Source organism: Eufriesea mexicana, unplaced genomic scaffold (genome assembly GCF_001483705.2).
Source record: "Eufriesea mexicana isolate 0111107269 unplaced genomic scaffold, ASM148370v2 scaffold1121, whole genome shotgun sequence".
NCBI lineage: Eukaryota > Metazoa > Arthropoda > Insecta > Hymenoptera > Apidae > Eufriesea > Eufriesea mexicana.
In genome coordinates, this window is record NW_016909245.1 from 566,225 (window position 1) to 592,452 (window position 26,228).

At 32.6% G+C, this 26,228-nt stretch overlaps 4 protein-coding genes across 9 annotated transcripts in view; 3 read left to right on the plus strand and 1 right to left on the minus strand.

The window, feature by feature from the left end:
- The window catches only part of LOC108547599 (very low-density lipoprotein receptor), a 44,303-nt gene extending 28,116 nt beyond the window's left edge, over positions 1–16,187 (plus strand). For 3 of the 6 annotated variants that reach the window (XM_017900177.1, XM_017900182.1, XM_017900178.1), the window contains 10 exons: positions 4,993–5,115; positions 10,424–10,656; positions 11,237–11,444; positions 11,796–12,107; positions 13,130–13,430; positions 13,515–13,806; positions 14,148–14,628; positions 14,973–15,059; positions 15,320–15,588; positions 15,725–16,186. In XM_017900177.1, the coding sequence (XP_017755666.1) occupies positions 4,993–5,115; positions 10,424–10,656; positions 11,237–11,444; positions 11,796–12,107; positions 13,130–13,430; positions 13,515–13,806; positions 14,148–14,628; positions 14,973–15,059; positions 15,320–15,588; positions 15,725–15,769 (2,351 nt within the window). In that variant the 3' untranslated portion in view covers positions 15,770–16,186. Of the gene's footprint in view, positions 1–3,286; positions 3,407–4,992; positions 5,116–9,304; positions 9,845–10,423; positions 10,657–11,236; positions 11,445–11,795; positions 12,108–13,129; positions 13,431–13,514; positions 13,807–14,147; positions 14,629–14,972; positions 15,060–15,319; positions 15,589–15,724 lie in introns of those variants that run through there. The other 3 variants (XM_017900179.1, XM_017900183.1, XM_017900181.1) reach the window with 3 other exon arrangements.
- A 1,874-nt stretch (positions 16,188–18,061) lies between these two features.
- Positions 18,062–19,348, plus strand: LOC108547537 (DNA repair protein RAD52 homolog). The gene is made up of 6 exons (XM_017900106.1): positions 18,062–18,100; positions 18,196–18,352; positions 18,440–18,588; positions 18,659–18,878; positions 18,947–19,153; positions 19,218–19,348. The coding sequence occupies exons 1-6, from the start codon at positions 18,062–18,064 to the stop codon at positions 19,346–19,348; spliced, it is 903 nt and encodes a 300-aa protein (XP_017755595.1).
- A 261-nt stretch (positions 19,349–19,609) lies between these two features.
- Positions 19,610–21,148, plus strand: Non3 (Ribosome production factor 2-like protein Non3). The gene is made up of 5 exons (XM_017900137.1): positions 19,610–19,774; positions 19,993–20,125; positions 20,200–20,639; positions 20,726–20,870; positions 20,929–21,148. Exons 1-5 carry the CDS (start codon positions 19,752–19,754, stop codon positions 21,139–21,141), a joined length of 954 nt encoding a protein of 317 aa, XP_017755626.1. The 5' UTR covers positions 19,610–19,751; the 3' UTR covers positions 21,142–21,148.
- A 75-nt stretch (positions 21,149–21,223) lies between these two features.
- Positions 21,224–23,696, minus strand: CysRS-m (cysteine--tRNA ligase-like protein, mitochondrial). The gene is made up of 9 exons (XM_017900138.1): positions 23,658–23,696; positions 23,311–23,588; positions 22,786–23,081; positions 22,508–22,706; positions 22,133–22,395; positions 21,908–22,044; positions 21,708–21,824; positions 21,363–21,623; positions 21,224–21,303 (listed from the first exon to the last, which is right to left on the minus strand). Exons 1-9 carry the CDS (start codon positions 23,691–23,693, stop codon positions 21,262–21,264), a joined length of 1,629 nt encoding a protein of 542 aa, XP_017755627.1. The 5' UTR covers positions 23,694–23,696; the 3' UTR covers positions 21,224–21,261.
- Positions 23,697–26,228: the final 2,532 nt, after the last annotated feature.

Sequence of the window (26,228 nt, forward strand, 5' to 3'; positions counted from 1 at the left end):
GAGCAGAAAGAGGAAGTGGGACGATACGTATGATAGCTTGCGAGAAAATAAAAAAAAAAAAGGGTAAAAATAAATAAAGACAGGAAGTAACGAAAATAAAAAGGAAAGGATCGGCCACGTCGCTCCAGTTATTTGCGTATGAGGCTATTAATTGAGAATATACGGGATTAGCGGCGCGTGTAAAATGTTTGCGTGAAAATACTGGCTTCCACATGGTGTTCCTTAATCATGAAAATATCGGCAAAAATCGGATCGCGATTGCACGCTCGAAACGTACACAGGTCATTGAAAAAGGGAGCCTCGTTATGTTATTTAACGAGATGAATTGTAAGGGATTATTATATTAGTTGACACACTGTGATGATTTCGGAGTACAGCGAAAGCTTTTTTACCCCGATTATTAATTATGAAGGTATATTCCAGCTGTCCCCTTTCTCCTAGAATAATTAAAAAATGTTATATACGATTCGGAGAGGAGATTTTAAAAATATTATAGACAATTTATTATTTGCAACTTAATCGATTTATAAATGTATAATACCTGGATTTGGAATTCCCTCCGAGCTGTTATATCGTTCGCGCCTGTTATGTGTTGATCTCGAATGCCATACAGACCAGAAAGTCCTGGCTATATCAATTCAAAGTAATCTGGGGTGTCTGCATAACTACTATCAGCAGTATCGAAGATCAACGGTAGTGCAGTATGAATTATCAGACTGCACAGTGAACGTGTAGATAAAAAAAGAATCTTGCGGCTTCGAGATGAACAATAAAGAAAACGTATCCGACTCGATATTACCCAACACTGCACTGTCGTTCGCATCAGTTACCATGAACGTTTATCCAACTAAAGAATCAATTATCAGTACCGATCCCATTGATGCAGCCTCCATAATAGACTACGCTTGGGCTATCGGTAAATTAACTGGGGGTCACGATTTATATCTCGGGTAGGGGCGAGGGGGGTAGATTTTAAATGATCGATAAATAAACTTCTCTAATATTTGCTTTGATAGATTAACAATCCTCCATGATCCGTGTGAAACTTACTTACGCTCGATTAATATTTCGTTATACTATCGGTAAATAAAATTGCAAACAATTTTGCGTCAATGCAGCGCCACAAGTTAAAGGCTAACGAATATTCGGACTCCCTTGCACGCACCAGGCAAACATATCAAGCCGACAGCGTTCGGAATCGCTTGTAATCTGCTAACGACGTGGCGTTATTCTCGCTTTGAAATTGTACGCGAAACTGTATCGATTTTGCAACAGTAGGAGAGATATAACGCGGTAACTAGCGACGTGAAAAATTGCTTCCCATCGTGAACAAGTTCGCGACGATAATAAAGGGGCCCCGTGCAACTGCGTTCGTTAGCGTGCACGTAATTTCCAGAGGAGAAATTTTTAACGTCGAATGAAAATAATAAATGGCGATTACGTTTTTATCGCGTTTGCTCGTGGTCCTTTCGAAATCTTCGGTTAATACGTCTCGTGGTGGTGAAGGAAGGAACTCGTCTAAACTTTTCGCCTGGTAAATATATATATGTTCCTTTCTCAACGGCCGTAGCCTGTTTCTGCAACGTAAAACCGGTACGAAACAAAAGGAGGGAGGAGGGTGTAACGACTCGAAAAGCTTTAAAGATGTATACGTGAAGGTTACATGAAAGAAAATCAGCTCTGTTTAACCGACGCTTGGAGAACTGATTAAATTCTAGCAAACCGTTAGATAGGGGATATTACGAGTTGGTTAACTTTGCAGTCGGGGTGTTAATTTTAGAGCAACGATCAGTGCAACTTTCTCGTTCCCTCTGCGTATCAAAGTACTTAATAAAAAATTTATAAAATGTTAGTATATATGAAAGGTACCTCACATGGGAACGTTATATAAATATGTTTGTTTAATGTATATATATATTTATAGAATGTCGGATTTTAATCCCTCAAAGAAGAACATAAATTATTGCGAAAGGTATACGGAGTAGACAAGTAGGAAGGTACACGAGAGTGAAGGAGGTAATTGATAGAAAGCAGACATTTTAAAATGCAAGAAGGATGTTGTCAAGTGAAGGCAATAAAGTTAGGTAAAGGTCACTTATATTTTTTTTAACGAAACCGTATATTTTTTAAAATACATCAATCGATGCAGCTCGTTACTCTCTATAAAAAGATATGAAATTCAAGAAATATTTTAATTTCACTATTGTAAAATTATATATTTATATTTTTAAAAGTGACACAAGGTATATTTCTTCTACATATTAATAAAAAATAATGAGACGAATCCAATGATAAAATTTAATAAAAAATATTACGAAATGGATACGTAAGTGTCACAAATTTACCAATATTGTCACACATAAAATTATCCAACAAAAAGATCTATTGCTAAATCGTTGCTGAAAATTGAACCTCTCGCATGTAGCTTAAATGTTAAAGCGTTCTTAATGTAATTTATTTAACATACTAAAGAAAAATGTGGCAACCCGATATTGTTACACGCTACTTCTGGTTGCGATACTTTACTTGTCCAAGGTGTGCTACAAACACCGTTACGGCTACTGCAAAGATAATTTAACAAAAACGTTTAACCCCTTAACGCCCAAGCCCATGTCTCACACGGGCAGCAATTGATGTGCTTTTACCAGCGATTTATTTACTCTAGCCGTTGAAGTAAGCAATGTACACAGGTAGCTTGAGATAGTACATCTATACTTTAGACTCCTTGCACTCCTCCACTTCTCCACTTCAAGACTTTCGACATTGGTATTTCCAGTTATTCGTCTAGCGACTAGAGCACATTTATTACCAGGACCGCGATGTTGGTTAACGTTCCGTTTCATGTCTTCAAATTTATTTCACGCGATTAAACTTTTAACATTTTTATACGTGACAAAGAATTATGTTTGGACATTTAATGGTAAGAATTTTTTTCTCTCTCCGCTTAAATCTTCCACGCAATGTTAAAAACACGATCGTACGATATTTTTATTTAAAAATAAAATAACCGATCATGTTCTCTCTGTTAGGTCGACAAAGATATGAACGACAAGGTGTCGAGTCCGGCTGTTTAACTCGATAAAAAGAGAAGAAGTAACAAACAAGCTTTACTCTTCCCAAAAACTTGTAACACGCGAGAAACAGGGTTGCTCGAGTCCCGATTTGATATCGCGTCCGGCAAATAATAAATCGCGGGCCTGGGCTCGCTTCTACTCGCGCGTAGTGAATACGACACGCGCGAGGATGGGTGCAGGATGAGAAATGATAAAATGATTGCGATTGAAAGGGTCAAAACCGTGTAGCGAAACGGAATTCGAGTGCAGCCCTGGAGAGTGCATACCGAAAAGCTGGCTGTGTGATCTTCAATTCGACTGTAAGGATGGGTTGGACGAGGAAAATTGTAACAGTAAGTTATTTGAATACCTAAGTCATAGGTTGATGGTTGGAACAAGCCAAGGAGAAGCAGAGTGAAAAAATGAAAGGAAAGAGAGAAAGAAGGGAGGAGAAACTATGGAACACAGGCGACAGACGAGATTGGATATTACGAATAAACCATGAAGGAAGATATTGAAGTAGATAAAAGATGATTAATAATTATTGGATCTAAAGATTATTCGCTTCTTAATTATACCGGGTATTATTTAATCGAATATTATGTTTTTCTGAGTAGCAATTATTTGAAGTATATTTTCTGGCGAAGTAGTGGTTATAATGGTAATGGTAAATAAGTATGGTTATTTTTCAATAACCATCATTTCTTTATCACTTTAATTCCTATATAAATTGTTGATGTACTTCGTTTTTTAAGGGACTTTTTAAATAAATTGTATAGAGCGTGTTAAGAACAAGTGGCTTTTAATTATTTAATTATTTTTATTCATTTTAATTCTTCCTATATGTTCTTAATATTTCACGTGACAGCTTTTTAATATCCCGCGAGAAGCACCATGCTTGTTCATTTATATTCGCAGCCACGCGTTATATTACTGTTAACTTGAGTGTTCGCCTTGTTGATTCTAAACAGATACAAAATTAGAAGCTAAGCTTATTGAAATAAGTTAGAACACTTCGGTTCTAACTTTCGCAGATCCACATCGTAGATCATGTAGTAAACTTTAATGCATTACGTGCTAGCCACGCGTATCATTCAGTGATAATTTTATAGCTTTCACAGTTTGCAAACAGTTACATAAGGAAAACATTGCCCGAAGCTGTAGACCAACGTTCTTTAAGAAACGTGCATTCATCTTTACAAAATTTACGGACTTATAAAACGGGTGGTAATATAGAATAGAAAAGCAACGGACTATTCACTACATTGATCGGACTATTCACTCGGCTGATGTTTGAAGAACCTCGATTCCCACGTATTTCTTGGATTATTCATATCCTTTTATTGCTTCCTACACTCTTCTACTACGCGCATAGTACAGTAATTCCTATGGTAACTATATTGTCTTCTAGAATGTAGTATAGTAATTTCGCGTGTTCTATTAATTTCTCCACTCTTTACTCCGATACTACGAAAATAAAACGACCTTACCGTTGAAATAAACCATCGACCATCGAGGCACCGACCATGGACGTCTAACAATAAGACTCAAGCTTAAATCCAGCACCGCGTGGGGTATATATTTGTTGATCACGGAAGTGGAAGAATAATAGAAAAGAAAAAAGGGAGGAAGAGAAAAGAAAAGGAAAATAAAAGAAAAATTTTCTCGACGCGCGATTACATTTCACGGATAGTCGATAAGCGCGACGTGTCCTGGTCGGGTACAAAATTTTTCGCAGATGCAATTGACCCTGGAGATGCAATTCGCGGGTTCTCGAGACAGCTCTCCGCACTCTCGACGAAAATAGAACGCTTCGAATGGCATTGTGTACGTGTACAAGGGAGAGAAAGAGAGAGAGAGAGAACGGGGTCTCTGGCCGTGTGCGGCTGGCACCTTGTCACGAATGAAAATCGGGGTTCAATCGATTGTCATCTTGTAGGTCTGAAGAATTGCACGACGGATCAGTTCACGTGTCACTCGGGGAACGGCGAGTGCGTGGCACTCGCGTGGATGTGCGACAGCCATGGAGACTGTTCGGATGGTTCAGACGAGGCTGAGTGCAGTAAGATCCTGCACGGGGACTATTTTACACTTACGCTTATTCACGTAACATTTGCTTTCCTTATTTCCACAGCACGTTGATCGCCAATTTAAATGCTATTTCAAAATTCGAATTTCCTTTTGATCTATATTGTTTGTCGAGGTATATTGCTTGGAAGGAACGCGCAGAGCATTCGAGAGAACTTCTTATTTAATAGACGCATGTCGGATTTTGCTTTATTCTTTAATAGGAATGCTTGTAAATGTTGCATTTAAATGGGACTGAAATATTATAAATTATTAGAACGCAGATTAGTTGAATCGTCAAATCATACAAATGTGCAAGTAAGTTAATAACTAATGACATTACGTAACTATTCTTGCATTAAAATATATTTATCTGTGAAGTCATAAAGGTTTAGAGACTAGAGATTTGATTGTCTGTTAACGAGAAATTCGCCATACATAAGGTGCTCTTGCGAAATTGCAGCGAACTTTCAAATAAGAAGTTTCATACTACTAAGTAGGAAGGTTTGATGTTGCTTTAAGTTTCAACAATAGTTACTTAAAGTTTTACCACTAGAGAATAAAGCGAAATGCGGTATGGTGTTCCTTTAACAAAAAATATTCCCTTTGTCATTTTTAGTATATGAACGCATTTTATGTAATTAAAGCAAGTAATATTCTTTCAATTGCATTTGCTGCATAACCACGCGAAAGTGAATGTACAAGTCTATATGAAACGTACAGAATGCTCAGAGATGATCGTGCCAACTATCGAGGCAATTTCAATTTTATTTCAATTCGCGTTGAAACGTTTGAAACGGCACATTGAGAGTTTGACTTACGATCGTGCTATATTGTTTCCACCTGGAATACGTTTACCCTTTGAACTTTTTCCCACTGCTGATGGAGTATCCTCAAGATCGTATAACCTATGAGAAACGACATAATTCATAAAAAAGTAGAAGAAAAGAAAGCAAAGAAATAAATAAATGATTACATCCTCGATCTGAAAGTATGCTAAGCTTTTCCTCTCGAAGATGTTACACTTGAACATCTGTTTAACATTTAACAGCGATTCGTATGTCGTTTCGTACGTCGTTTCTTACAATACTGGAACGCAATTGTGTTCCTATATGCATGTACACTGGAATCTATACACAACTTTAACATCGTGCATTTTCAATGTGCTAATGCTATATTTGCTTCGCTAAACAATGAATTATTGAATGATTTTCAGCGGAACCGAACTCGACGAGGCCGATTTTGCATAAATCAGTAGCAAACGAATTTGTCAGTTTTTCGATGGAACGCGTGAACTTTCGAAAGATCTACTCAAAGCACGTTCCGATAAATAAAATATCCCCTGCAAGTTCCCAAGCCACGTCGAGTTTGAATAAAAGAAGTAGATCGAACTGGGGAATAGATACGTTCGATTTTTTATTTTTTAACAAAGCAGAGGATACTCTTTGAAAGAGTTTTACCACGATCAACCGCATCACGAATTATGCCGTAATCTCACGGTGGATCATGCAATCAGCGGAAACCATAGCATACTCCAGCATAAGCCGTAGTTTATAAGTAGTGCATACACGATCGGAGAGACATAATCCTACGGTATACCATTCACCGTATGCAGGATAATCTTAAATTAAGCAGGATATTGGCGATCAATGTGTTAAGCCCTTAACCCTCGACTGATAGGACGAAGTTAAAACAACCCCCTCATATTGATTTTAACGTGTAGCATGGCTCGACCATCGCGTCGGTGAGATGTCTACATTAATTCTCCATTTTTAGCTTACCTCGCTGTTGAGCCACGGACAAAGCACGAGAAAGTTAAATTAATCGTTTATCGCGGTTCAAAGTTTTGTAACAAGTTAAATGGGTATTAACATAAGTGCAGTTACATATTTTAGTTAAAACGCACACTTCACCAACTTGTTTAATCGGGGTCAAATTGATCTCGCTCCACCGGTTATGTAACACGTACTTCACCCTGCCAGTCGAGGGTTAAAATATAATGGGGTTCATGGTGAGCATGCATTTCTTTCTATTTCTTTTCCTTTTTCCTTCTGAATGGCTTATGGGAAATTAGGAAATAATTGCTGTTTTTCCTTTTGTCCTTCCTATGTTCTGTTTTTAATTGTATTAAAAAGAAAGCAAGGAAAAAGAAAAAACAAACGAATGTTATTAAAGTATAATATTATCAAAATGTGTATTCTAGCTTTCATCGTTGCATTAGATTCGTATTAATGAACGTTAATATTTGTAATAACAATGCATCGTAGAGAATGCGCACGTGTGAAATAAAAATTCAGATGAAATAAATACATCGCAGAGAAGGAAAAAAAGAGGGAAAAAATATGTAGGCATTGGTTCAGTTATTTTTACATTTCATTGAACCAGCATATCGTCACCAGCACGAGGAGACTTTTTGCCAACACCAATTAACAAGCAAAATAAAAATGTCTGTAATAAATATTTGACGGCAGTATAAATTTGAATAATAATCGCGTTTTGTTTCGCAACTATAATCGGTAGGTGAATTGCATAAATTATCTACAAGTTCAAACAAACTTTTTTACTAAAGGTTTAAAGAATTCGTCTCGTCTGTCTTTTTCTTAATTTTTGGCTTCGTTATAATTGCAGTGAATTCGAAACTTTATTTTCTAACGTTCAAATCAACTTTTGCTTTTATTATCATTATCTTTTTTTTTTTCTTTTTTTTATTCTTCACTTTGAAGTATCAACCGCTGAATAAAATTATCGAGCAAAGAGACCGTGATGAGCTGTTAATATTGTGTTGGGTGGTGCTCATACGGCGCGCTTATTAGGGTGGATATTAAAAGTTAGACTCGCCGGAGTCCACGCCGTAAAACAGAAGCGAAATAACCGGAAGCTGGCTACCTAGCTTCGTATTTTAAGGATTAATACAGAACACCGTGTGCTTCGTAATCGTTGCATGCTGCATGCTTCCTTCTAATTAATAATTGTTGCACGTACGCAAATTCCACATCGTCCCGGATATTGCGGCACCCTCGTCGTCCTTTTTATTACGCTCTAAATGTAATTGTTACGATTACGAGAATCGTTTTCATTCTCTCCTAATTAGTCTACCTTGCGTAACCACACGATTGCCGGATCATAAATGAACGCTTCTTTCTTTACGACTCTCCTACCGTTCAGATTTTACCTCCTTTTGCTTTACCATATTTTATTTCCTACGCATATCATTTCCATTTATTCTTCCCTGTATATCTTCTTCCCATCTTTCACGTTTTATCATTCGAGAGATCTCGTATGCAGAGATTTGTCCAATTTTAAAACTAACCCGAGATATCATCGTGGATGCGTGTTTTCCATGTAAATATGTAACTTGCTTCCGCGTAGACTAACCTCGAATCATAGCCGGGCAAATTTGTCAGCGTAACTCTTTTTCCTTTGCGAGAAACGCTTGGTTTTCCTGGAAAAGCTTAGACGACCAGGCTCTACAAGCTTCGTGTCACGTTTTCCGAATTTTTCGTCGAGCGATCCGACCAATTTTTTCGTCACGATGATTCATATACATCTCGGCGTCGTGTTAATGATAATGTTTCCGTACTTAATTCTCTGTTGTTTCTTCCTTTACTTCTTCTATGGCTTACAGAATTATTATCAACCCTTTGCTGTTCAACAATTGTACGATCTCTCGCCATGTCTCGTTTCTAAAGATCAATGAATCGCGGAGTGACACGAAAAATAAATGCATTCCTAAGGTAGCTAACACTTGAGAGAATTTACTGAAGAAACACTAGATAAAAATGTTTATATAGCAAAATTCAAAATGTTAAATATGATAATTTTTTAATGATTAATTTATAAATATTCTAAGGTTTAGAGGGAAAAACAAGAAATACTACAAGCTTAATAAAGAAACAAATCGTTCTCTGCTTTTTCCTCTTACCCTTCATATATGATTCGTAGTGCATCTTCTCTCTGCTTTAGAAATTCTGATCACGTAATTCTTGTGTCACCCTGTAACGTACTGCGAACCAAAAAACAAAAAAAAAAAAGGAAGAGAAAAGAAAAATATGAAAAAAAAAGAGAAAAAGAAACAGAAGAACCGCAAAGGATTGAAAGTGATGAAATTTTATTTAATTCACACGTGTCATCGTAGACAATTTTATATTTTTGGTTTCAGCTAGAATGATTGGGGTTACGTGAGTATTGGTCGCGCAGGACAGTCGGTTTTTCGTTCGTGCCATTTCATCGAAATTCGTATAACAACGAACGGTTCAACCTCTGATTCGCAGCCTCGTAGGCAAACAAGCTGCTAGCTTCCTGCTGTTATGTCGTACACTTAATGTTAAGCAACGTCGTTGTAGCGGTATGCACTTGTCGTTGATCAAGGACCGGTTAATTACCTCGTTTAATTACGCGACTATGCTAAGAAACTTATTCCTTCCTCTACGTTCTCTCGAAAGTGCAAATAGTTCCTTGTATAATTTAAACGTTGTAGTGTCCCAAGCAGCAGGAGGACCGTTTCGTACAAACGTACCGATACGAACTTTTAAAGCAAAGATTTAATTTGAGTAATTTACGTCACCGATTTCTACGATGATGTTACGACTCGAGTTTAGACATTGCTCGACCAATTGTACACGAACGAGAAATCGATGTTCACGCGTGTTTTTCTTAGCCTCTGTTTCAGTGTTTGTATCGTGGATATTTCGATAGAGACTCTGCGTAAATTTCCATGCATTTGGGTAGCATTTCCTTTATTCTTGTTATTTACATAGCACGTCATGTTTAAATATTACATTTAAATTATCATAATACACATTGTGTGTAAAAGTCTTACTACCTTTTTGTCAAAACATATATAATTATCTAAGACATTTGCAAATCGGAGTAAATAGACGCCATATTAAATACGAATGAAAGAACCAAGACTTACGTTGGATTTCTCAGTGAAATGTTTCTTAATTATGTCATTAGTTCTTTTTTCGTTTTTTTGCCGAACCATCGTAAAAACTCAAGGCTCCTAGTTCAATTACGTAATTAAATTCCTTAATATAGAAGACCTCGTCGAGCTGCAAAAAGTTCGGATATTTTTAAACGTTGTTGAATTTTTTGTGGAATTTAATTCCATATACACTGAATTCATCTCAAAATTCAGAATGTTTTATGTGATGAGTTAAAAATGCTTCTTTCGATTGCTATATGTTCTTAGGTCGTTAGTCGATAGAATTATTGATAGCAAGCTATCGCTACTCTTCCTGTCCGTAGATCGTTTTTATCGTGTATCTATGTATTCTGCTGCTTATAAAACACGTCTCCTCCAGACATCACCTGTCGATCCGACGAGTTCACGTGCACAAACAAGTACTGCATCCAAAAATTGTTTGTTTGTGACGGGGACGACGATTGCGGAGATGGTAGCGACGAAAAGAATTGCAAGTCAGTTACCTGTGGCCCAACGGAGTTCGCCTGCTCGGAGAATAGTTGCATAACGTCTCTTTGGAGATGCGACGGTGATGTCGATTGTCCTGATAAGTCCGACGAAATTGGATGTAAGGTAGGAAAACGTGGATGTAACGTTTTATTCTAATGCCTAACACTATCTTTCCTCTTCTTGTCACGATTCAGATCTTTCGCTTTAATCCCTTTCAAGTTGAACATGTATCCTGAATATCTTACGTTATTCCTAAAATTACTATTAATTAACACTTAAATAAATCACAAATAATCTTATTTTCTACATTTAAGAAAAGGAATGTTCCATCCTAATATGTTGTTACCTAATCGATTGCGAAAGAACTCGAATTATGGTAATTCTACGCGATGAAAGAAGTTAGGAATCCTTTTACCACTTTTCTAGTCGAAGTTACGTTTTCGAGAGACATGTATGTTGAAACCTTTGGTCTTCCACTTCCTATATGTTATTCAAACTGAAAAAACTGTATTGATATTAATGTCTTGTAATTGAACGCTCCGGTAACTTCCACGAAGTTTTCGCATCTCAGTTAATTTCCATAGTTGGATTTCTTGCATCGATATGCAGAAACTCAAGGAGTTTGCTAAAATTAAGAAAATCAAGAACAACGCGTGAAACTGGAAGGAACAGTGTGAACTAAAGATTTATGAAATCTTTTTAGTATGCGAACGGTGAACGTTCGAGCCCTTGCAACAAGGACAAAGATTTCGATTGCGACGACGGTTTTGGAACGTGCATACACGAAAGCTGGGTGTGCGATGGTGAAAAAGATTGTCGTAACGGTGTCGACGAGTCGCCCAAACGATGTCACAATGTTACATGCAGACCTGATCAATTCCTGTGCGAGGATTATCGTAATTGCATATCAGGTAACTTAATTAGATAGACTTATCCAACTTCCTTTGTAACACGATGAATACTATACTTTACGGTGTATAATGTGTACCTGCATGCGTAAGGAGACTACCCGTTATACTAAATTTTCAAAAGAAAATTTTTAAAAAGGCTCCTTACTTCGTTGTTGTTCTCAAATATTTCGTTCGTCCATAGAGTGCATTTCAATCATTAATTATGATAAATAAAATGTACACTATACACTATGTAATAATTTCTTTTTTTATTGTACTAAATATTTCTAATATATTGCTAAATACTTATTTTTGTATGTATATGTGTATGTTTATAGTCATCTAATTTAAATATATTGAATATTTTTTTAGGTCATCTGTACTGCAATGGCAAAGCAGAATGCGCAGATGGTAGCGACGAGAAGAATTGTACGAGCAAACCCATCATTTGCGATCCGTTGACACAATTCGAATGTAGCGAGGGTTCGTGTATTCCTCTGTCCAGCGTGTGCAATAAGAATCCTGATTGTATCGGTTGGGAAGACGAAAATACCGAGCTTTGTGGTGTGGACGAATGCGCGAAGAACAACGGAGGATGTTCGCAAATCTGTATCGACTTGCCAATCGGCTTCCGATGCGACTGTAATGCCGGATACAGACTGATTGATAATCGAACTTGTGATGGTGAGACATACTCGTGATACTTTAATATTAATATTGATATAATGATTAATGATAATTACTTTGCATTATTATTAATTTCTATACGTCTTTAGCTATTGCTACATTATTCAAATGACTCATACTAGACTAGTGTCTGTTGCTGAAATCTGCCAAACAGCTATTAACATTATATTTAGTCTTTTGTTCCTGTTATTATTTACTCTGCACCTCTTCAATACCCTTTACAGTTTAAAACATACATTCGATAAATACACATAGTTTTCCCTATTAAAACATTTCGCGTTATTATTGTATTGGCCGAGTCATCTTCCAACATATTCATTTATTTTATTAATATATATGAAGTCTGGTTACATTTGTCCTTTTCATGCAAAGTGATAAATATATATAGCGATAAATGTGTAAATATTGCACATAATATGATAATGTGGTATTAAATACTTATAATACTCACCAGTAAAGTAAAAACTGTCTTACAAACGTAAATTCAACGATGTTTTTAAAGTAAAATCAATTTTTATTATTTGTATATTGGTTACACATCCTTTATTCTTCTCAGCAAGTACTATAATGCTTTAAAGTCCTGAATCTTTTTTCTTACCACTCTACATAGGGATGTTATTCATGTGGTACTTTATTGTAAAGTTCCGCCATAAATAACTGTTTGATGTAGAATAGGATTTGAATAATTATGAATTTAATGCGGAAATAATTCGCAACGCAAAAGTAACTCTACCGACACTTGAACCATTCTTATAATACTAAAACGACTCTCTAAAGGAAAGCTCGTGCTTCGCATTTCTTCTCTCCCATCATACATACGCGCATCTCCTTACTCGCTCATGCCTGAATATGAATAACTTTCCCTTTCACAATCCTCTTTTTGTTATGCCTTTCAAAAGTACATGAAAAGATAATAAATACATTGTTATGATACTAGACTACTGTGCCGTTGCTTTAAAAAACATAATACTCTTCGTATTAGAAGAAAAAAATATGAAAAATTGTATTTCTTGTTTCAGACATAGACGAATGCTTAGAACCAGGTAGCTGTTCCCAATTTTGTTTGAATGAAAAGGGCAGTTTCAAGTGCAGTTGTGCCCCAGGTTACCTTAAAGATCGCAGGAATCATACTCGTTGTAAGGCATCTGAAGGTCATGCCAGTCTGCTTTTTACTAGTAGGCACGATATAAGAAAAGTAGCATTAGATCGTTTGGAAATGACAAATATAGTAAAAGACACGAAAATGGCGGCAGCCTTGGATTTTGTTTTCCGTACGGGCATGATCTTCTGGAGCGACAGTAGCGAAAAGAAGATCTATAAGTAAGCGATTAACAATTTTCACGATTGCTCAATACTTTTCGTTTATTTATTTTGTTTGTATATTTGTTATTTTTTGCTGTTTAGAGCTCCAATAGATGAAGGAAATGAACGTACCGTCGTAATTAATGATGGTTTGACAAGATCAGATGGTCTTGCTGTTGATTGGATATACAATCATATTTATTGGACCGATTCCAAGAAGAGTACCATAGAATTGGCTAATTTCGAGGGTAATATGAGAAAGACCTTGATTCAAGATCGCATGCAAGAACCTAGAGCAATAGCTTTGAATCCATTGGAAGGTTGGATGTTTTGGACTGATTGGAGCGATGAAGCTCATATCGAGAAAGCGGGCATGGACGGATCTCATCGAACGGTAGATTTATAAATAAGATCGGAGAAAGAATGAACCTATCATTGAGATTATCTTCCGTGAATGTTTTCACAAAAAGGAATTCCTTTTCGATGATTTCTAGATTTTTATAACATGCTGTAGTCGAATGATTATAAAGTATTTTAATGAAAGATATACGATTCAAAATATATATATATATATAAATTCTTTTTCAGATTCATCAGAATAGCAATTTTGGAAGTTCCTTCCTAGTGAGAAAGTTCATCTTCTTCTTAAATAATTTTTGAAAGCTAATTAAAATATTTTTGTTATAAATTGCTGATATAAGGGTAAAATCTGTAAAAAGTCGGACTTATTTGCAGGTAATAGTCGATAATGGCGTACAGTGGCCAAATGGACTGACTTTGGACTTAATCGGCAAGAAAGTATACTGGGTAGACGCGAAATTGAATATGATTGGGTCATGCAATTACGATGGTTCGGGTGTACGAAGAGTTCTGTTTTCTCCAAAAGTATTGAGGCATCCCTTCAGTATTACAACATTTGAAGATTACGTATATTGGACTGACTGGGATAAGGAGGCAATATTTAAAGCAAATAAATTTAATGGTCAATCAGTTGAAGCTGTTACGTCGCTTCGAACTTTGAAATATCCAATGGTCGTTCATGTATATCACCCATACAGACAGCCAGATGGAATGAATCAGTGTCAAGCTGTAAATGGTCATTGTAGTCATTTATGCTTACCAGCACCAAGAATTAATTCCAAATCACCTCTTCTTAGTTGCGCTTGTCCGGATGGCCTAAGATTGTTACCTGATGGTTTAATGTGTGTAGAGAAAGGTGAGCTATACTGATGACACTGATTATTCTTTAATGAATTACGTGCATTGGTTTAATATGCATGTATTGACTGTAATCGAAAGAATAAAGTCAAAATTAGGGTATTGCATGCTATATTGGAAAAACTTAATGCTTACAATTTAAATATAAACAAAATTTTTTAATGGAGCATGTTAAAAATTTTATTTTTAGTTCATACTGCTATTTCGTCATCGAGTTGTATTAATGAATTTATTTATTTTATTTTATAATTATACAATTATCGTGTTTCTGCCTTAAGTTTATTATTTTATTACTTATTATAATTATTTTGCATCGGTGTTGCATGAATATGGGATGTCCAGTAAGTACAACTGTAGCACCTACAACGCAAGAAATTAGTAAACCATTCAAGAGACTTGAACCTGTCAACATTACTACTACAACTGTCCGTAAGTACATTTGCACGAATTCTATTTTATTTAATTAAATCTTTATAATTATTTCCACAGAAACGTTTGCTTTGGCTTATAATATAGTGTATAGTCTTATATTAATAACAATATGCAAACTGCTATGCAAAATGCATGTAAATTTTTCAAACTATTAAAAATGGCTTTATATAACAATAAGCTTTCTATGGTTGTAGATTTTTAATTATTTATCTGTTCATGCATTTGCTTCTTTTATCTTATCAAATAATGTGTTTTAGATCCAACACATTCAGCAGATGAAGATGGAAAAGATGGTTTGACATCTGAATCAACAGACCCTGGTTTAGTTGCTGGTATAGTGATAGGTGTGGCATCCTTGGGGCTGTTACTCCTTGCATTAGTAGCAGTATTATGCTATAGGCATTATCTTCATCGTAATGTAACAAGTATGAACTTTGATAATCCAGTATATAGGAAAACCACAGAAGATCAATTCAGTCTTGAGAAGAATAGGTTTCCACTCCCTACTGCTACAGTTGGAGAAGAGGTAATTACTGTGTGTAATGCAGCATTTCGTTAAACACAATCATAAATGATGTTTATATAGTTTTATTAATATATCAAACATCAACATATATATATATATATATTTTATATAATTTTTTTATATTTAATTTCAATAGGCTCAGGAACCTTTAACAAGTCCTGGAACTAATGATTACGTTTAAGAATGAATCTGTCAATGAAACGGGCTTAGCAGGCTGTTGAAATATATTGTCGACCAAGTAACACAAAATCATGTATAAAAAAGCGATGAAGCGCATGTCGAGCGAGCCTGTCCAATAATATGCCTGCATTTGCCCACCTGCCTGCCAACTCAGCTGTGATTATGTTTATTTTTTGTACTGTCTCTATTTCTTTACAAATTTGTGCATCTTGTCATTCAACTACTATTACACGTGTGCAACATTTAGATTTGCTCCGAGGCATAAAGGGAGAAATATTTAGGTAAACTATAATTGTTGCCAAATAAGCGTTTAAGCATCAAATTTCGGGTAGTTTGATAAGGTACAATAAAACCCTATTTTATAATGTTTTCCTTTTCATTTACATACGATAACATGTAACATCGTGCTATTTATGATTCTATGTAAAGTCACGATGCAACTATGTTTAAATTTATATAAATATATATATAGAGAGAATATTTTTATCTACATATAAGATCTTTAACTTGTTATTGTTTCGCTATTTATTCTTTAAGGATATATTTTTTGGAGTATAATTTTTAGTTAGATATATTGTTGCATTATTAGAATCACATGTATATAACACACGAATATTCAAAGTATACAATAGAAATAATTTTATGAATCATTATTAATAATATTGTATTCTCAAAAATTTTTACATGGTCACTTGTGAATTTGTTTAGTTATTTATAATACCGTTTTGTTTATACACATGCAATATTCTATACTGCCAAAAAATCGTTTCAGAAATTGTCAAGTTTATTGATATTTATAGTAATTACATTCATTTTCCTAAGCAATCGAAAATTCTTCCTCGATACCTTATACATTTAGGAATAGCAATACTTATATTTAATCCCAATAATAGCTCAAACGATGACGTTTAAATATATAAATATATAAGTCGTTTTTTTTGTACATGAATACACGTTTCTCCTTTTATGTCACTTATGCGATATATACAAGCAGTGTTTCTAGCACGTTCATAGAATTTTTTAAACAGCTACCTGTGTTTATGTATGTAGCCCATATCATAGTGAAACACATCTCGCCGATATATTCTGTTAATGTTATAATTGTAACGAAATAGATTGAAAACCAATTAGATGTAATAAGATCAGCTCAATGACACTAAGTGTGACTGTGTGTCTGTTAAAAGTAAAACTGTTATTTAGGTATCTCAACCTACTAAAAATGATCAGTGTATATGTATAGAAATATCGCCTCGGGTTTAAGAAGTTTTACTTATTATATATACTTTATGATTATTGTATTAAATAATTAAATGTGAGACAGACGTTCTTCTAGATAAGATTATTAAGAAATATAATATTAGGACGAAGAAAGACCTGTGTATATTAAGAAGTAGCAACATCTTTCTTATAGATTTTAATTTAAAATATTATAAGTATTGATAATATAAATTTTTCAATCATACAAAATTACAGACAGGAAAATTGTTATTCACAAATGTTTGTATAATTTAAAAAAATATGAATAGTAAAAAGAATTTAAGAAAGTATTCTGTGTAAATTATGTTTACAAATATTTCATAATTTGTATGTTTTCAACAGATTTTATATTAATAAATTATTAAGTTAAATTGTTAATACACAATCACAAATGTATAAAAACATGCTACTTTTTAATAAAGCACATATTCTTATCTACAAGTGAAAGAAAGCAAAGTCCAAAATTAAAATATAGAGGCTCGATGGTGATTTTAATCAAAAGATAGCAAGAGTGTGGTGAGTATCAGTTGCAATTAATTGTGTGAGTCACAAGGCATAATTTAGTCAATCTATTCGCCAAAATCGTGTCAAACATTATTTCTATGCAATATATATTATCACTACACACGCATAATATAACAACATACATAATTTTTGTCTTGATTTATAAATTGTTGTATTGAAAATAAATGAGTCTCAATGCATGTATATAAATCAAATAACGAATTTAAATCAACATAAACGTAAGATGGAGAACAGTACACGTGAAGTACTATGCAATAAACGAAATATTCATAAAGTCATGTTATAATTACCTGCCTATCATAAAACGCTTCATCTAAACCTGTTGTCATTCCTTATTTTTGGATTGCAAAAGAATGATGCTTTGCAATATATAAATTTAAAAATTGTTACCAATAATTGATATATATTCGATATATATATCGATGATCGAAAATATGAAGAAGTTCGATATCCCGTAAAGTATCATATATCGTAAAATTTAAAATTTGTATAACGGTTAAGTAATACAATCATGGATAATGCAGTTAATTATCCATCTTGTATAAAAATTGTAAGTACACTATAAATAATACTGATTGTATAGGTCCCAATTATAGAAATTAAGTATGAGAAATATAAATTACATATCAGGTTAATTTGCTTTAGCCATCTACAAATTCAAAACAAAATATGACAAGTACGATATATTCTCAGAGATTTGATCTGAAGGAAGCACTAACTCTGAATAATAATTTAATATTATTAGCAAATCGAATATTTGGTGAAGGAAAATGGAATCATAGTGTTACCAATCAGACAATAGGTAAGTATTCTATAGGTTTTGTTCATTATTTATTAGATTCATTTTATTTGTTTCATAATAAATTTTTTTTCTTAAAATGTATTTTAGATTTTATTGAAACTTTCATGGGTAAATACGTTTGTGGATGTGTGACATTTGTTAAGATTCAATTACAAAATGGAACATTTCATGAAGATATGGGATATTGTTATACAGAAGCAAATATGAAAGGTTTATCAATACATTGTGCAAGGATTGTATGTTTAATATTTAAGTATTTTATATTTATATGTATTACAGCAGCATTTTTTGTATTATTTTATATAGGGTTCTCTTACAGATGCTTTTAAAAAGGTATTATCATGTTTTGGAAATGAAATAGGAACTGAAATTCAAAAACTATCAAAGAAGTTATTAAATTCACATGTGTCCAATAATCAAAAGAAAGGTTCTTCATTACTTAACGTTCCAACTGAGATATTAGAACCATGTGCTCAATCAGTTCCATTTATTACTTGTAAAAGTGATGAAGAGAAACAAAAGACAGGTTTTTGTAACTGTATAGTATTTATGAATTGGATTTCATTCAGTATATTGTATTATTGTTTTTTTTAGACAGTATATTGCAACCTAGAAGTCCAGTTGACCAAAAGGAGCAAATATCTATATCAGAAATAATAACGAAGTCAAAGAGTCCTAGTGCACAAAAAGAGCAATCTGTATCACCCAAATCAACTGATACAAAAAATCATTTACAGCTCAATAGTATAAATCATTGCAAAGAACATGATAAAAATCAAACAGACCAAAATAAAAAACAAGGTGAATTAATTAAAAATTTATTCGTTTGAAAGTTAATGTTAAATGAAATATAATTAACTTTTAGTATTAACCGAGGAAAATTTTTTACGCATGGAACGGAAACGAAAACAAATGGAAAAACAAGCAGAATACAAAAGACTAATGAAAGAGAAAGAACAAAAATCTGTCGGAAATAAACAACTCAATCAAAAATAATAATAAATAAAAGTAAATAATGAATTTATAGTATTTACGAATGTGAATGTGAATGTATTTTAATTTTAAATCGATATAATCGATATATAAGAAAGTTATTATTTATACTAATTGTGTATATCTTCATAGGTATTTTATAACATATTTATGTGAAAATAAATAACTTTTGAAAAATTGTTTATTATTTTATTAGAGGTTAGAAACTACATAACTGTAACTTTTAGACCTCTACGTGATACAACTGACCATACTATGTATGAACATGCGCGTTAAAATGTCTCTTCGTAGTAAACGATTCTGGATTGTAAAAACACGTGTTGTATGATGACATATTCCAAATAAAGAATTCTTTGAACATTTTAAAAATTTTAAAAAAGAATTGTGTTTAAAATTAATTATCACTATGACTGTAATAAACAGAGTAGTGTAAGTACCTTTAATTTGTATGTGAAATGATATATATATTTTGGTTATATTTGATTGCAATGATTATATGTATATGTTTACAATTCATTATTGGATTTTACACATAGTAAAATTTATCTATTTTTATTTTTTTCTATCAATATTTATTGAAAATAAATTTTTGATCGTATAAATATATATTTCCTATCTTTAAAATGCCAATACAATTTTTATTGCAGAAAACCGACTACCCAGAGAGGTAAACGAGCTCTTTTAAAAAAGGAATCAAAATTAATAGAAGATACTAAACAAACATTGTGTTTTAAAGGTAAAAATACATCTCAGATAGTAATAGATTTTATGAAAGATTTGGTAAGTTTAATTGTGAAATCATAATAACAAATTATTTTATACATATATTTGATGCAACTAATATTTGATTTTAGTATGATTTAAAAAAACCAGATGCACATATGATGCAACAAAAAAATGATATATTACCATTTGAAGATGTTACGCATATTGAAAAGCTTTCTGCAAAATATAATGCTTCTCTTTTTATGATTGCCTTACATAACAAAAAACGCCCTCATAATTTAGTAATGGGAAGACTATATGAACATACATTACTAGACATGGTAGAATTTGGTATAGAAAATTATAAAGGTCTGAAAAGTTTCAAAGTCCAAAAAATTTCAAAAGGCATAAAACCTTTATTGGTTTTCAATGGAGAACTTTTTGAAAATAACCATGAATTTAATAGAATTCAAAATTTGTTAGTAGATATGTTTCAAAGAGACCAAGCTGAAAAGATTAGATTACAGGGCCTTGAGCATGTGTTAAGTTTCACAGCTGTTGAGAACAAAATTCTTTTACGTAGTTATAGGTATAAATTCTTTTTATGAATCTCCATAGGTAAATAATTCTTATACAAAATAAATATAAAAGTTAATTAATAAAACTATATTTTAGGATACTTTTAAAAAAATCCGATTGTAAAATACCAAGAATTGAATTAGATGAAATAGGTCCAAGAGCAGACTTAATTTGTAGACGTACAAAACTTGCTTCTGATGATCTGTTTAAACAAGCTTGCAAAAAGCCAAAGCAGCTTAAGGTAATACTTTTTATTATGAAAATGATTATACATTTATTTATTCAATATATAATTACAGGTTAAGAAGAAAAAGAATATATCTATGGACAATCTTGGAACAACTTTTGGTCGTATTCATATTGGAGCACAGAATATTAATAATATACAGACAAGAAAGATGAAAGGTTTAAAAAAGACAATTGCAGAAAAAAAGGCTGGAATAAAAAGGAAGAATATTGAAAACAATAATAACACCAAAAGATCAAAAGCTGGAAGTGATACAACTGACTAATATTAGTTTAAAAAAATTATTTCTTTAAAATCAGTATGAAAATGAATACAAAAATAATTATTTTAAGCTACAATGAGCTACAAAACGCTACAATAAAAAAAACTGTTTGTTGATTTTGATTTAATATTTCTTGATACTCCAAATACTTCGCATTTTATGATCCTGAAAATACAGTCAGAATATATATAAAGTTTAAAACTCATATTAATTAAACATGATACCTTTACTGTTACTCCACAAGCAGAAAGGTCTGATCGTGCTTCGTCGCATGCCTCAAGTAAAATTTTATCTTTAACATCTGATTCTAAGGTTCTGCGACGAACAGTATGTCTAAATTTTACAAAATATTCAACGAGATTGTTCACTCTCTGATCATCTGTTGTTGTAGGATTAAAAATTCCAAATTTTGAAAATGTTGTTGATATATAATTTGATACTGCAATTATAGCAGGTATACAAGAACCATGAGTGTTTTTATTATGCTGTTTTTAATACAAGAGTATTTTGTATTTATCATTATTATAATTATTAGCAACGAATCGATTGATTATTAAGTTAATATTTACCTTGTGTAACATATTATTCCCTACATCAATTAGATTTAACAATGACTTCATAGCTTTTGCAGTATTAAAATCATCTGCTAATGCAGTATAAACATCGCTTTTCGTTTCTTCTAGACACTAAAACATAATTTTATTTGTATACTATATATTTATATTATATACATACATATAAAATAATGAAATAGAACAAAGTAACTAACACGGAGCAGTGCAACTTCATCTATATTAGCAATATCCCAGTTTCCAATAATGTAGTTTTCACAACTATAAATAAATTGTTGAATTTTATTCAATATACGTACTGCATTATTCATTACAATATCAGAAAATTTCAGGTCTGAAAAATGCATAACAGTGATTATTAAAATTTACATTTGATATAAAATTACTTAATATCTCATAAATAAATTATTCAAAACTTTTACCATATTTATAATTAGAAAGCAGGCAAAGAATTCTAATGTGATTTGCTGTGTATTTTTCAAGGAATTCTCTTATACTGATAGTATTACCAAGACTTTTTGACATTTTTACATCCTCTAAGGATAAATGCCCACAATGCATCCAATAATTTACCCATTGTTCTACTCCATGGTAAGAACACGATTGTGCTTCTTCATTCTCATGATGTGGAAATATAAGATCTTTACCACCGCTGTGAATGTCAACAGAATTTCCAAAAACTGTGCTAATAAAAATATAATTTTTATATTTATATCATACATGATATGGCATAAAATAAAAATATTACCTTTGTATTTTAACAACAGTGTTCTTTTTTCCATAATGTGAGATATTACCTTGCAATTGTGCTACATTCTATATGCCATCCTGGCCTTCCAGGACCCCATGGAGATTTCCAAAATGGTTCACCTTCTTTAGCTTTCTTCCAAAGACAAAAATCCAGTGATGATTTCTTATCAGGATGATTACTATCTGATACTGGTGGCATTAATTTGCCATACATTGCATATTTATGTGTATCAAAATAAACTGATTCTATAAAAAGATTGAAACTTACTGTTAAATTCTCAATTGAAGCTTGATAGGAAGTAATAGTTGAATTGTTATATTTTACCATCTTTTGAAATATATGCATTGCCATTATCTATAATGCCTTGCACAAATTGAATAATTTGTGATATATAATCAGTAACTCTACAATATAAGTGAGGCTTGGCAATATTTAACATTTGCATATCTTCAATAAATTCATTTTCATAATGTTTCGTTATATCTTTATAGTTTTGTTTTAATTCTTTTGAGCGTTTTATTATTTTATCATCTATATCTGTTATACACATGGCCATTACAATATTTATATTAAAATAGTCTGATAATATTCTTCGAATAATGTCCAAATTCATGTAAGACCTGTAAAGTAAGATTACAAAAAAGTTCTTTTGTTGTTCTGTAAAAATAGCAAAATGTATATTTTATTTGTAAATCTTATTTTGTCTTAATAAACATGTAATTGTAATAGTTAAATGAAAAGTGTTTTATGAATAATTTATTTTTATGTTATAAAAGTTTTTGCAGCTGTATGCGCAATGATTAGTAATATTTAAAATGTAAAAATAATAACCAAGAGAAAAAAACTTACATTGCATGTCCTATATGTGCTGAATTATATGCAGTAGGGCCACAAACATACCAAGTTAAAATATTTTTATTTTTTAAAATTAATGGCACATTGCACTTTGTTATGGGATTATAGATTTTAATGTTTGTTTCATATCCTACAGGTATTAACCACTTTATCTTTTTCTTTAAGTTTGTTTCGGTATGTACAAATCGATGACATGTTTTATATATTTTGTAACGAAGCTGGCTCTTTATGAATGTATACATTTTATTGCTTTTTGTTAGTAGATCTAGATACTGAATTAAACAATTATTGATTTCATCGTAATCAAATAGTATTTATTTTTAAGGTTAACTCAAACGTACACAATGAAGATCTTTCCCCATTTTCACTTTATCCATGAAAGTACGAATGTACTTTGAAAGTATGAATTGTCAAATTTATTATTAATAACAAATTGTTCACAACGTAAATATATGATAAAAGTGAAAAAATTACCAAATTGCTGGTTATTACTTTAATTTATAATGTACTTGAGTTAAGATATACCTATAACTTACAAAAAATTTAGAAATAATGACACGTATTGTTAATAACAAATTAATATTATTAACAACACATTGTTCACAACGTATATTTATAATAAAAGTGAAAAAGTTAATAAATTATTAGCAATTACTTGAATTTATAACGTAATTACGTTAAAATGTACCCCATTCAATTTGCAAAAAGTTTATAAATTATTACACCAATTATTAATATCAAATTAATATTATTAATAACAAATTGGCCACAACGTATATTTATCATTAGAATGAAAAAATTATTGGCTTTTATAGCGGAAAAATAATAATAAATGGAATCGGAAAATTTCGGAAATTTTCGTTGATCTTCGACCCATCAGCGGCTATATAAGGGGCGACGCTCCGCTGCTTCCACTATTTGTCGGTTCAACTTTGGAAGCGAAACATCTAGACTTCTAAGTGCGCGGAAGGGGTGAGGGTTCCGAAATGTGGTTGGGGCTAGCCACCCCAGCCACACCCCATCTCATTAAACAATTTACTAATCATTCTTTTTATTTTCAGATATTAATTACTTTTTTCTTTCAGAATTTAATTATTTATTCCTTTTTCAGAAATTAATTATTTCTTTTGACTTTCAGATTTCATTTTTCCATTTCTATTCATTTTTATTAGACAATTCGAATATTTCATATAATATTCGAATGTCTCATTGTTTGGTTGTTTATGTCTTATCGTTGGGTTGTTCGTATCTCATTGTTAGGTAGTTCTTTTCATTTGATATATCTTTGTGGTTTATATTAGTTTCGCTTTTATTTTTTATGTTGTTAGTAATCCTTTACTTTTCAGGTTTATATATCTTTCTGTTAGAGGTTTTCAAGACTTGCAAGATTTATAAGACATCATTGGACAACGTGGGATGCGTGCGTTTAGACCTAAATAGTTATAAGCAGTTATAAGATAGATTCCTAAGCTAAGTTTCATGCGCGCGCTATCTGTACAAAGGTAAGCCACCTAACTTGGAGCGAATATATACATTTCATATTTTCTCTCCCTCATCCCTCCTCGTTTACCAAATAGAACATAATTGTTCTCGTGATAATCGCGATCGTTCTTAAGTACCGACTAGCCTACGTGACGTACTCTTGCGTACTCGATAACTCCATGTTTCGTAAGTCATCCAAACGATTCGTTCCAACACACTCTCGCCACTGCCACCCTTGTCACGCATCGGTTCTAGGGTGGTCGGCGGGCTGGCACTCATCTGGGTCAATCCGAGGGTCTGTCGGCCTTAGTCGTCCTGAGCACCAGCGCGTGCACGACCGGAGTATGGGTCCTGTAGCCGGACATTGCATATGGGCCTACGGTCAGACCCCATGGGATAATTAATTTCTCCCCCATGTGTTAGGGGCCTGCGTGACCGGCTATAGGGCCTCGCTAGGGACCCTCGGCTTGATTTTGGATGTTTCGCTTGTTCGTCGATCTTTCTCGTTCGTGAGTAAGTCATGGCGAGGTCTGTGGTGGCTGGGTGGACTAGGTTCGATCGGGAGGGTGCCGTGACATGAAGTTGTCTTGTGCACGAGAGTACGTCTCGTAGGCTAGTCGGTCTTTCGAATGAAGACCTGGTAATTGGTATCGTTTTCCAAAGAATAATTTTTGGAAAACGATACCAAGCTAAGAGCTACGCACAAAGTTTAAGATATTTCCTATCTTTTGTAAATTTTCGATGTTTCAGTTAAACATTTGACGATTTTTCTGGCTGCGAGAGGTAAGTGGACGGAATTCTTAGCAATGACATCATTCAAATACAGTTATAGTTCATAAAAATGTATAAATAATCCAATTTCTTATTAATAACAAATTGTTCATAGAGTAAATTTATAATAAAAGTAAAAGAATTAATAAATCATTGGTTATCACTTGAAAAATATCATACGAATATATAAATGAATCTATAATTTGCAAAAATGTAAAAATTATTGCACTTATTTTTAATAACAAATTGGTCACAACGTAAATTTATAATACAAGTGAAAAAATTAATAAATTATTGGTTATTACTAGTATATATAACATATTTGCATGAAAATGCATCTATAATTAGCAAAAAGTTAATAAATTACTACATTTATTGTTAATAACAAATATTTTACAACGTATATTAACGATAAAAGTAAAAAAAGATAATAAATTATTAGCTACTACTTAAACAAACGACGTACTTTTGTTAGATTGTATTCGTAACTTAAAAAAGTTAATAAATTGATTAATTAATTGTTAATACCAAAATAAAATCGTTGATAACAAATAGTTTGTAACGTGTATTAACGATAAAAGACTTGTAACGTCTATTAACGATAAAAGTCAAAAAAGTTAATAAATTATTAGTTATTACAGCGAAAAAGTAACTTTAAA